Source organism: Protomyctophum parallelum (assembly GCF_964188405.1).
Source record: "Protomyctophum parallelum genome assembly, chromosome: 20".
In the NCBI taxonomy this organism is placed as follows: Eukaryota; Metazoa; Chordata; class Actinopteri; order Myctophiformes; family Myctophidae; genus Protomyctophum; species Protomyctophum parallelum.
In genome coordinates, this window is record NC_139718.1 from 17,970,780 (window position 1) to 17,982,919 (window position 12,140).

Below are 12,140 nucleotides of genomic sequence, written 5' to 3' on the forward strand. Positions count from 1 at the left end.
ATGGATTAAAAGCAAAAATATAATTTCACAAACTGATTTTTTTTTGTATGGCCAAAAAGTCGTAATGTGTGATTTGTGAGTGTCCAACACAACAGAGATTTGACTGAGAGCCTGCCATTGCGCAAATTCCAGCTTATTTATTTATTTATTTTCGAAATGGGTTAATAGCATAGGCAGACTCTTCACATAGTAGAGCATGTCTGAAATAAGTGTCAGAGCTGAAATCTCTGAATGTGACAAAATAAATGCTTAAACATGTAGCTAGGTGTAATGTTAGAGACCACAGAAGTGAACCTTTCAAGCCTGTTTTCTGCAAGACATTACTCTATAAGTCTACAAAACTGGTGGGTCGAACTGAACAACCAATAAATCAATTTGAAGCTATGATTCCCTGCCTTCATATGACATGAAAAAACTTTTTTTTTTTTTATAAATTGAAAATCCAACGGCAGTCACTCAGTCAAATTTGGTCACATAATGTCAAATTATGATGGTTTAGTCATATGTTGAAATCACAGATTGAGACTTTAAACTTTGCGTTTATGAAATATCCCAGACCATTAGGGTTTTATAGAGGATGCTTCTGAACATAATCTCGCTAGTTTGACCACTTTAAATCTTAAAATAACCTGCTCACAATGCGTCACATCGCAATGCGTTGTGAGCTTGTAGATCGGCTATTTTCAAATGGCCAAAAAGTATATAGGGCTAAAATGGGTAATGCGTTTTTTTTTTTTTCTTTAATTAAAATCTACAAAGTATGTACGTTTTCAAATAAATGTAGTGGAGTAAAAGTACAATGTTTGCCTCAGAGTAGAAGTAAAAGTATTGGAAATTAAAAATACTCAAGTAAAGTACAAATACCTCAAAATTATACTAAATGTACTTTACACCAGTGCCTTTGACTTTGGGCAGAGACCAGACTGGGCTACAGTATCGTACAGAAACCACAGGGACGTTTCTAGTTCAGTAACAATGGATGTCGGCATAGTTTACAGTTGCAACACTCAACTCAACTTCATTTATACAGCACATTTATCATGACCAGGTCAACCAAAGTGCTGTACAGGTTAAAAGAAAACAAAGAGCAAAAAACTTAGTTTGCGATTGTGGACTTGAACAAACTGTTTTGTGTTAACTAATGAATAAACATTCTCACCTTGTAGAACTTGGCTCCTGTATCGTTCTGGAACAGACTGAGGCTCTTGCTGTCCAGCCTCCAGTAATGTCTCTTCCTCTGAAGAAAGGAGACAGACAACCAATACATACTATACATTACATAAAAACATGAATAGCGTTGCTGTCGGGCAGAAACCGCTTATCTCCATATTCTAACTTTTTGTGTTTTTTTCCGTAAATTAACGCCACTATTTGATCATACTACAACGTCACACAAAACGTCAACATCAACGTCAGGCATACAAGATTGAAATGTGGCACGAAGAAAGATGTTCTCGAGTAGAAGCTTTAATCAAATCTTTAAAGGCCAGTCCACACCAACACAACTCCTTGCAACAAAAGCGCTTTAGAGACCGCTGCAGCAGTCTGGACTGTCCCTTTGCTGACTGGCACCATGACGTGGCATAATTGTTAGTCTCGCCAGTCGCTATACGAGTTGGAATAAAATATGGATATACCAATTCTTACACCACATCAAGGCTTTTATTGGGTAGTGAAATGGCAGTTTTACACACTCTAAACGCGTGAGGAATCACCAGGCTTGAAGGTCTGTCAAGAGGAATCAGGAGGAAAGCAAGGTCCCTTTGTTGATCTTTATTTAACGTGCACAGCAGTACACGGATGCTGCAGCACGCAGGCAGGTCTCCCAGGCAAGCATAACCATACAAGCACAGAGTTACAGTTTATATGGCAGTTTAGTCCCACCCACAAGGTGGACCCAGAAGTGAATACAATCTCTCTAGATGTAAGGACCATTTGCTTACACACAAAGGAAGAGGGGGGGTGGGGGGACAGGTGAGAAGAGGCTCCAGGACAACAGAGCCACGTGTTAATTTCTGTTGTTCTCACAGCAAGGCTCAGAGCTTCCAAGCTAAGGTTGTCTAGACTATTTAGTGTATTCAAATTACCTTTAGGTGATGGGAAATTCTCTGTCAAATCTTCCTCTTGTTAATTAAACAACAGCTTAATTAAACAATAATTGTGAATTTTCCATCAATATCAAAATAATACATCATAATACATTTGAAGAAAATACATAAAAAATAGAAGTACTTGTAACATATTTGAGCTAAGCAAAAGAATGACACATGGGTTTAACAATCGTGGCTAGGCAATCAAATAAACCAATAAATCCCTAAAAATGATACTAATACAGTACCCTGTTGAATCAATTTGACCTGTATTTAGCACAGCAAACTATAACATAACAAATAAACAGAAAACATCATATTTCCAAACAATATTTTCTTTCCAGGTATACGGTCGAGTGATCCCCCCACTTTTTTTCTTTTTCTTTTTAATTGGGCTGTCTGATAGGGGGAGGTGTGTGTGTGTATGTGTGTTGAGTCTCATGGTGGGTAAGTCACATGGTACTCCTTAGCAGACTTCCGAAAAGTGTCTCTCCAAGTCCATTTCCACTTCACCTTCTTTTTCTTTCCACCAGGATTGGAAAATAAAGGCTTCTTTCTGGCCTTAGATTTAAGAAATGGATGCGTGAACCTCTCCTTTCCTGCCAACTCTGACAGTCCGTGTAAAAACTTACGGAACGCAACTGCCGGTACTGCGGTCATCTCCTCCTTCATTGGTTGGCCCGCTGGAACCTTCCCTGGGCGTGTAAGTGTGTACACCTCTCCCACCGCCTGTTGAACGAGTAGATTCTTGGCCACACCCTCGACGTCCGTCGCTGGTTTGACGATTAGGGTCGTGTAGGTAGGCTCCAGGGCCTCCGTCTCTAGACAGCCGCCTGCCGCCTCTGTAGTCAGCAGCCCATCCAGGGCCTCCGTCTCTAGACAGCCGCCTGCCGCCTCCGCCCTTGTAGTCAGCAGCCCTCCTGCGCTGTGCACAGGAGATGTCCCCTTGCCCTCGACGTCTGTCGCTGGCTTGTCTCCGGTCCCGGGCTGCTCTGCTCCTGCTGGTTCTGTTCTCCCCACCTCGATGTCCGACGATTCCCTCTTGGTTGAAGGCTGTGGACCGTCCGCGTGGTTCTCCCAGGCACTCCCGGCTCCCACAGGCACCGTCTCCTCTACGTACGTAGCTGGCTGGATGTCATCGGCTCCCCATGCCACTGCATCACCCACAGGTTTCTCCGCCATGGGCTGTTCTGATGCACCCTGTGCGCGTCTCGCTGTCCCAGGCCCTCTTCTTCCCTGCTCATGTGGCGGTGTGCTGCCCTGGGTGATGATGACACTGCTGCGATGGGGCCCTGTCCCCCCATGGCTGCCAGGGGTGGACGGATGCACAGATGGAAGCAAGGTCTGTGGTTTCCGTGTCGTGTCCGCATCGTCACTGTTGGCCAGCTCTGGGTCAGGGATGCCAGTGCAGGATGGACGTCGGCTCTTAGTAGTGTCATTGGACCGAGCGGAGCCTTCCTTGTGTCGAGCCTCTTTCAATAGGCCCAGTGCAGCGGATATCAGGATTACCGCTGGAGTAGACGGCTGCAGGCCTGCAGCGACAGTCTCCAGAAGGCTGAGCACAGCGGACACCAGGATTGGCGTTGGAGTCGAGGGCTGTAGGCCCGTAGCAACAGTCTCCAGAAGGCTGATCGCAGTGGACACCAATATTGCCGTTGGAGTAGAGGGCTGTAGGTCTGCAGCAACAGTTTTCAATAGGCTGAGCGCAGCGGATATCAGGACCGCTGCTGGAGTAGAGGGTTGCAGGCCCGCAGCAAGAGCCACAGCCGTCCGTTGTAGCTGGATGGCAGATTGACCGGCCCGCATGGAGCCCAGGCAGCCCAGGTCCAGGGTCTGCTGTGGAGGAGACAAAGGAGAATTCTGAGGAGCCAGTGGCCCGCTCTCTTCCCTCAAAGAATCTATGTTTGGAAGTTCCCTCATATGACTCTCCCGTTGTCTAAATTGTGCTTCCTCCATCCACATTGACAATACTTTCCTGTGGCGGTCACATCTGTCAAGTTTGTGCGTTTTAACTGACTTTTTCTTTCTCATTTCTTCTCGGCTTCTCTTAGTAGTCGGTCTAAGTCAAGCAATTTTTTTATACTTAAAGAGCCTTGTTCTGGGAACCCCATCTGTTTCCAGACATCAAGGCAGTCTAATGCTTCTGGACCATATTTTGCAACCATCCCGCTCATGAGAGGAGACCATCTTTCTTTGTCTTCTGCCACTGGCGCACTTTTTTTATTTCCCATACTGACTATCTATGTAACACGGTAATCTTTGTGCTACAAACTTTACTTGGTCTAAACACGGTATCTTTATGTCTTATCTGAGAGTAACAAGATGATGCTATTCTCAGTATAACAAGGTGTCTTTGTGTTTACAAACTTACTTCTCTTTCTTTACTGGACTTAATGCAAAACGCTGTATCTTTATGTTTTCTTTATGTTGTTTTCAACAAGGTTAACAAGGTGTCTTTGCGTTTGCAAACTTGGCTTAATGCAAGGTCTCTTTTCTTAGGCTAGGCTTGCTGCTGTATTTTGAATCAAGCATACTTGACTATTACAATAGATAGGTTGGCAAAATATGGTCTTAGAATTTATAATTAGCTCTTCAATTGTCTGAAATTTGGAAGATTCTCACCGTTTTTTTAGTGTAGCCACAGGGTTTTTAAAATCCTGGCGCTGAACTCCGTAGATGCAGCCTGTAGATGGCGTTCGTTGACGTGATGGATAAATCAGTCGGCTTGATCATCCGGAGCTCAGACGACACAGGATCCCACTTCTGACACCAATTGAAATGGCAGTTTTACACACTCTAAACGCGTGAGGAATCACCAGGCTTGAAGGTCTGTCAAGAGGAATCAGGAGGAAAGCAAGGTCCCTTTGTTGATCTTTATTTAACGTGCACAGCAGTACACGGATGCTGCAGCACGCAGGCAGGTCTCCCAGGCAAGCATAACCATACAAGCACAGAGTTACAGTTTATATGGCAGTTTAGTCCCACCCACAAGGTGGACCCAGAAGTGAATACAATCTCTCTAGATGTAAGGACCATTTGCTTACACACAAAGGAAGAGGGGGGGTGGGGGGACAGGTGAGAAGAGGCTCCAGGACAACAGAGCCACGTGTTAATTTCTGTTGTTCTCACAGCAAGGCTCAGAGCTTCCAAGCTAAGGTTGTCTAGACTATTTAGTGTATTCAAATTACCTTTAGGTGATGGGAAATTCTCTGTCAGTAGGCCCTAAAATTTAGATTATTTGAATTATTTTGGGTAATTCCGATTTCGGTTTGGGGGTTCCGGTCTGATGACCGGATGGTAAACCCAACATTGTATGCCTCCCAGGCTACTGTTGGAGTAGTATCCAAGCCCTCTGTCACCTACCAGGTTGTCTCTGTTGGAGTAGTGGACCATCCAGCCCTCCCTCACCATCGTGGAGCTGCGCCGCTTAGTGTGTTTGATGGACTGCACCACTCGCATCAAGGGGATGTTGCTGCTAGTGGACGGACTGGACAGACACACACACACAGACTTAAATTACTCCTCAATGCAATATATTAGACCGCAGAAAACGCTAACGCAATGAATTAACAAATCATCTAATCGGTTCTTAAGTGAATATTCCCCTTAAACATTGCACGCTGAACATGTCCGACTCCACACACACACCTGATGGTCTTGATGGTCTCCTCGTCCTTCTCCCTGTCCAGGAATGGTGAGTCCATGTAGAACATCTTGTCGTCAGGAGTGGAGGGCTCTTCGGGGTCGTCCAGTCCCCTGCTGCCGTCCATGTCTCCACTGTCCACCTCCATGGTGTCCAGGGTGCTGTCCGAGTCTGGCCCGGGACTGGCAGGTTCTGGACACACATATGCAACAGTACAGACAATATTTACTACTGTCCACCTCAGTGTCCAGGGGTAGCGGTTTCGGATGTTATCAGATGATTTCATCTCCGTCATCAGCCCTTACAGTATCAAGACCATGCCATGGGCCCGGACGGTTAGCTCAACCGTCTGGGCACCTAGGCTGCCAAGCCAGCTGGACGGTGTGCCGCAGGCTCGACTCCCGAGCCCGACGGCCTTTGCCGCGTGTCACTCGTCATCTCTCTTCCCCTTCCCTGTCTGTATACTGTTCCCTATCAATAAAGGCATAAAAAGCCCCAAAACTAAAAAAATAAAATAAAATAAAAAAGACCATGCAATGGAGCCAGTATGGACATTATCCTACATATTGACGTTGTAGTCAGTCATTGTCCGACTTTGCGTTTGGCACATTGTCCGACTACCACTTGTTCTGTATTTATACATACAATTGTATGGTACAAAACACTGAAGTCCTTAACCGGCCACATAAGTAAACACAAAGCGAAGTTGTTGTATAATGCAGTTTCACGATGCTTCCGCTATGGCGGCAGTCATTTCACTTCCACGTTTCATAGTTGCCGACTCACGGTATAGGCAGTATGTGGAAATGTCCATATTACTCCATTGCATGGTCTGATTTTGACTGATTGAATACTTTATTAGAAAACTGTAAACAGCACAAGACCCAGTCAGAACTGTAAACAGCACAAGGTACAGTGAGACATTAAGGCTAAAATGACTTGTTTCCATTGTGGTCCTATGTATGTGTTCAATTCATCAACATAAACATAACAAATGTACACAATAATACATGTCATCAACAAATACAAACACATTATGTACAAAATCTCCTTTCGATGGGAATTTACATTTTGTGGTCTCCTGATATATGTTTTTTCAGGGCAATTTTGAAAGTGTCCTTTAATGGATGGTGTCAGTCAGGGCATTCCACATTTTGGTGGCAGAGTAGAATGAGAATGAGAATTTTCCCATGTTTTAAATGTTTTAAATGGGATACCAGATCATGGTCACTAGTGTCCTGGCTGTGGGTGTCACTCACTTTGGAGAAGTAATTAGAAGTATGACGCCAGTATTGAGGGCAATGTCTCTTTGACTATCTTAAATACCAATCCCATTGGTATTTGCTTATATTCTGTCTTCTACCCTGGGCCATCTCAAACTAGCAAAGTGTGTTGGAATTACAGGTGGGTCCGTAGTTTGTTTTGGGAGATATGAATGAAGCTTAGTTTTTAGTAACCGTACCTCCATTGAAGACCACCTCTCCCAAACAGTCTCTTGGTACCTTAGAGGCGCAGCGCTTGTGGCAGTTGAACCTGCAATCTGAGAGAGAGCAGAGACTAGGGATGGATACGGAACACAATTGACAGCTTTACACGCAATTCCTAGCTTGCACAATGTGAGTTAAAGGTATATTCAGTGATTTCACTAAAAAAACCTTAGGTTTCGTTTTTGGCTGTGGGACCCAGCCTTTCGTCCAATCAGGATAGAGAGTCAAAAACGAAACCTAAGGTTTTTTGACCCCCAGGGGTTAACTGGGGACAGGGAGGAACTCCTTATATGGTCAGCACACTCTATATTAGAGAGGATTATCACAACAAAACAAAAAAATAAGTGATATTTGAATTAAGTGAAATCACTGAATATACCTTTAATAACTTGATATGAAGAAGTGAAAAAGAAAGTGTCGAGATTTATGTGTAAACGGCATGAGTCCCAGTAAAAATAAACATACGGAAGATGTATGCTTGGATAATGATGATGCCATTAATAATATTAGCGCTTTGCTGGTGTTCATTTTGTGTCCTGGAGATATGATATTGTCATTTGTCATCTGCTTCTATGGCTGTTAAAAGTGAAGCACATGTGAATGAACTCAACCGGCTGTTGTATACCAAGTCACACTGACCTTATGTGTCTGTAACTCAGATAGTGTACCAAACTCAGGTAGTGTTTGGTTCCATGTGTACACTCTCAGAGTTAAATCAACAGCGATTCTACAATATAAATTGGATTCCCAGAGATAGAAATGCCATTAAATGGGGGTCGGTAGCCTAATGCATGTCAAACTGGGGGGTCCTTGAAATGTCAAGGACCCCCCAGTTTGACATGCATCTCAACGAAAATGGTTGAGAATCACCGCTAAAGCTGTAACATCTTCTCATCTACCCTGGCATACTGTATCTTTTCAAATGGGGCTCCGCGGCCTAATACGTGTCAATGTGGGGGTACCTTTGCACTGCATGCCCTGGCGAAAGAGGCCCTTCAGCAGCCGCTTGCAGTACTGACAGATGGTAGGACGAGTGTAGGTGTGGACGGCGAAGGTGTGGGGCACCTGGAATGAACACATTCATGGTTCATTTCGGTGCTTTACAGTTACATGGTAAAGTATTTCAGTCGTATTTACATAAGCAGAGGTGGCACCGAAAAGGTGTGGGCTGAAGCCGAGGCTTATTTTGCCTACCCTTTTTTTTAGGAGTAACAGTTACAGACAGACACAAAGCAAAACAGAGAAAGAAACAAAACAAATCAGAGAAGAAAATAAAATACATTTTTAGAAGTTTAGTTTGATAAAATGAAGATGAACAATAAGATGAAAACAATGATCAGCAGATTTAAGCTCAGACCAAACGAGGAATAAGGAAATTATTGAACTTATAATAATGTTTTATATCTATTAAATACCCCTAGTTTTAAACAACCTTTTGAATCTTACAAGTCATGTGCACAGTTTTAGCTCTTTATCAAGGCTCTTCCATAGATCAACCCCTATTTTGGATATAGATGGTAAATTTATATAGCACCTTTATCCAAGATGCTTTTCATAGATGTGCATTGCATTCACCCATTCACACACCGATGACCGAGGAAACCATGCAAGGCACCAACCTGCACATCGGCGTCTTGCTCAAGGACACTTGGGCACTAACTCTGGGGGAGCCCGGGTTCGAACTGGGAACCTTGCGGTTCGCCACGTTACCCCTGACCCACCACCGCCGGTGGCTTTTGTGTTGGTCCTTGCCCCTTTTTGTTTTAATACACAAGTCCCCTTAAAGGACCACTTCACCACTTTTCAAACTATCTTCATATAATGGGTCCTCACTAATAATCATGAAAAAATGGTGCAATTCTTTTCTACTCGGTCTGTGTCTCATAGGAGGGCTGTGGGCAGTTCAGAAACCGTCTTCCAGTGACATCATCAATGGGGAATACAAGCGAATAGAAACTGCAGGCTTTCTAGTCCTGAAAAGTTGCAATGCGAAAATGGAAGCCATCGTTCTCACGATAATGAAAATTGAAATATTTTTGTAAAAGAAATCTTGTTTAAAAAAACCTCTGCCTAATGATGATGTCACTGGAAGACGGTTTCTAAACTGCCCACAGCCGTCCTATGAGACACAGACTGAGTAGAAAAACATCGTGCCATTTTTTCATGATTATTAGTGAGGACCTATTATATGAAGATAGGTTGAAAAGTGGTGAAGTGGACCTTTAAGGTTGTACTGGGTCTCTCTAGTTTCAAACAGCTCCTGTATGGATGATAGTAGTATTTTTTTTATTCACCTTGACCCGACCCAGCACCATCTTCTCCATCCAGATGGGCCTGCCGCTCCACGACAGGATCCTCTTCCCCGCCTCCTGGTGCGAGCGCTGCTGTGAAGGAGGGAAGGAAGGTGGTGGAAAAAAGTACTTGCATTTGTTACTTAAGTCAAAGTATCAATGCTGCAATGGAGAACTACGCCGTTACAAGTAAAAAGTCTGGTTATCAAAATTGACTTGAGTAAAAGGGCTAAAGTATCGGTACTGTATCAAAATGTACTTAAAAGTACCAGTTGCGCTCTGGATAGGGGTTCATCTGCTTTTGGTGCAGCGTTCAGTGTGTCTGAATAGACCAATGCGCACTTCACACAGTGGAAGACTGATGCTAGTCTGTCTTTGTCTGTTTTTTTGGGCCTTTCGCCTCAGTCTCTTTGCCACGGGCTGCTGGTCTCTTCAAACTTGCTCGTTATGCAGAATGTCCCATTTCGCAAGTTCAAAATGTATCAACATCTTTTGAAAATAGCCGATCTACAAGCTCACAATGCGTCGCGTCTCGACAGATTGTGCGCTTGTAGATCAGCTATTTTCAATTGGCCGAAACGTATATATAGGGCTGAAGTGGTTAATGTCTATGTTTTGTAATATAGACATTAAATGTACAAGTAAATGTACAATATTTGCCTCTGTAGTGGAGTAGAAGTAAAAAGTGTTATAAATTGAAAAAACAAATTACCTCAAAATTGTAATTAAGTAAACGTACTTAGTTACTTTACACCACTGGAAGGAAGGAAGGTAGTGAGAGGAAGGGATTACGGGCAAAAGGGAGAGAGGAGATACAGGGGGGGGGGGGGGGGGAATTAAAGACTCAGGAAGAGCGTTTTAATGAGAGGAAAAGACAAAACGCAGAACCGCATGAGATTTAACGGAAACGAGGGAGTAATAGATGGAAAACAGAGGAAAAGTATTACATTTAATTAGCGCGCCTTAACGCAGTTTAAACAATCCCAGTGCTCTATGAAAGGTCACTGAATTTTTTGCTGAGATCAGCCACACATTTCTGCTCCCATAATGGACAAAGAGAGCCGTCTGGACAGATGTTTCTGCCTCCCATTATGGTTGAAGATCGCAAAGTTTGGACCGCCATAAACAGATGTGGACGGTTTGGAAAGATGGAGAGCAGTCGGCCCACAGATGACGACATGCATAAACATAGACTCTCCGTGACCTTTTTAACGTTGTTATGCCCTAATTGCATTTCCTGACAACATTTCATAGAGTGAGCGATACAACGAGGGGAATATTCCGTCAAAGTAATTTCACGCAAAGCGGTTTCATGAGACTAGCTGCACCGTGAGAGTCCGTAGAGTCCAAGCTCTGTTCCTGCTGCGTTGTGTGGCCTCAGGGGAATCCATCAGTGGAAAATGGATAAAGTGTAAAACGTCTAGCTGGAACGGCCTTTTCTCGGCCATATCATGACATTTTTCCCAGTGAAACACAGGGGCTCGGTGCGTCTTAGCCAATCACAGCGAGGGTTTAAGGGAAGTTGTTGCAAAAATGGTGACATTTGCTGTTATGTTATTATTATTATGGAAAGATATACCACTGAAAGATTGCATAACGACGGCTTTTGTTTGAAAAGGTTACAGAGTACTACTTTGAATAAAGAGTGAATGGTTTGGATTTGTCTGAAATTCTTCTTTTGTCATTATAGTAATAGCAGTAAGATTACAGTACATCAAAACCTGAAGTTGAGGTAGTGAGTTATGTGATGTGTGAATCAAACTTACATCAATTGTCTACAAATGTATTAGGATATATTATAACGCTTAATTTTGGAGCCAAGACATTTGTTGCTGATTTTACACACGTCCCTGTTTGTCTTTGGCGCAGCGCCAAACTATATACAGTAAGATGCAGAACTCATAAATGTTCACAGCGTACACGAAGAGTTGCGAGAGCCATGCTTCATTTTTTAAGTCGAGGACATTCCCCCTTCCCACCAATCACAAATCACATAGGGCTGGTGGCATGATTATGAGATTTTACTTGCGATTTTACTATATTGTCGTTGAACTTTGGAATAAAAAAAATTAATGAATAAAAATTCTGTTTGGTTTTAGGCTTCATAAACAAAAGGTCAAGGTCAATCAAGGTCAATCAGATCAGAGCTTCTAGATCGGCTATTTCCACTACTGTTTTTTCAAAATATATGAACACCTTTGCAAGACCCACGGTTGTACTATTGCAACATTTTTATTGTAATTAATTACTTAATTAAAATAAAAAAATCTGTTATTTTTTCCCCCTAAACAATAAACATCATTGATGTTCATTGTTTAGTCTTGCAATTCCATTGGTCATGATATTTGCATATACAGTAAATACCCCCCACAGAGGCAGAAATTCACAACTTCACAAAATCTCTGGAAGTAAAATGTCATTTATTATTGTGAAAGATATCCCCCAAATGAATTTCCTCTACAAAGTCCTAGTACAACTAGTAGTAAGGTTGAAATCTCTTTTTTGCAAGTAGAAATATATCCGGGTTCGTGGAAAAATGTGACCAGATTTGACTGAGAGCCTGCCATCGTGCAACCTCCAGCAGAGGAGAAAAGCTGAATTTCTTTATATTTTATCCAAAATGAATAAT

At 43.0% G+C, this 12,140-nt stretch overlaps 1 protein-coding gene across 3 annotated transcripts in view; it reads right to left on the minus strand.

The window, feature by feature from the left end:
• prkd3 (protein kinase D3) overlaps nt 1-12,140 on the minus strand; it is a 99,913-nt gene that overhangs the window by 16,389 nt on the left and 71,384 nt on the right. For 2 of the 3 annotated variants that reach the window (XM_083792414.1, XM_083792412.1), the window contains exons 6-11: nt 9,515-9,604; nt 8,183-8,285; nt 7,196-7,273; nt 5,739-5,925; nt 5,454-5,577; nt 1,160-1,237 (exon numbers count right to left, since the gene is read on the minus strand). In XM_083792414.1, coding sequence (XP_083648540.1) covers nt 1,160-1,237; nt 5,454-5,577; nt 5,739-5,925; nt 7,196-7,273; nt 8,183-8,285; nt 9,515-9,604 — 660 coding nt within the window. The remainder of the gene's footprint in view (nt 1-1,159; nt 1,238-5,453; nt 5,578-5,738; nt 5,926-7,195; nt 7,274-8,182; nt 8,286-9,514; nt 9,605-12,140) is intronic. The other variant, XM_083792413.1, reaches the window with a different exon arrangement.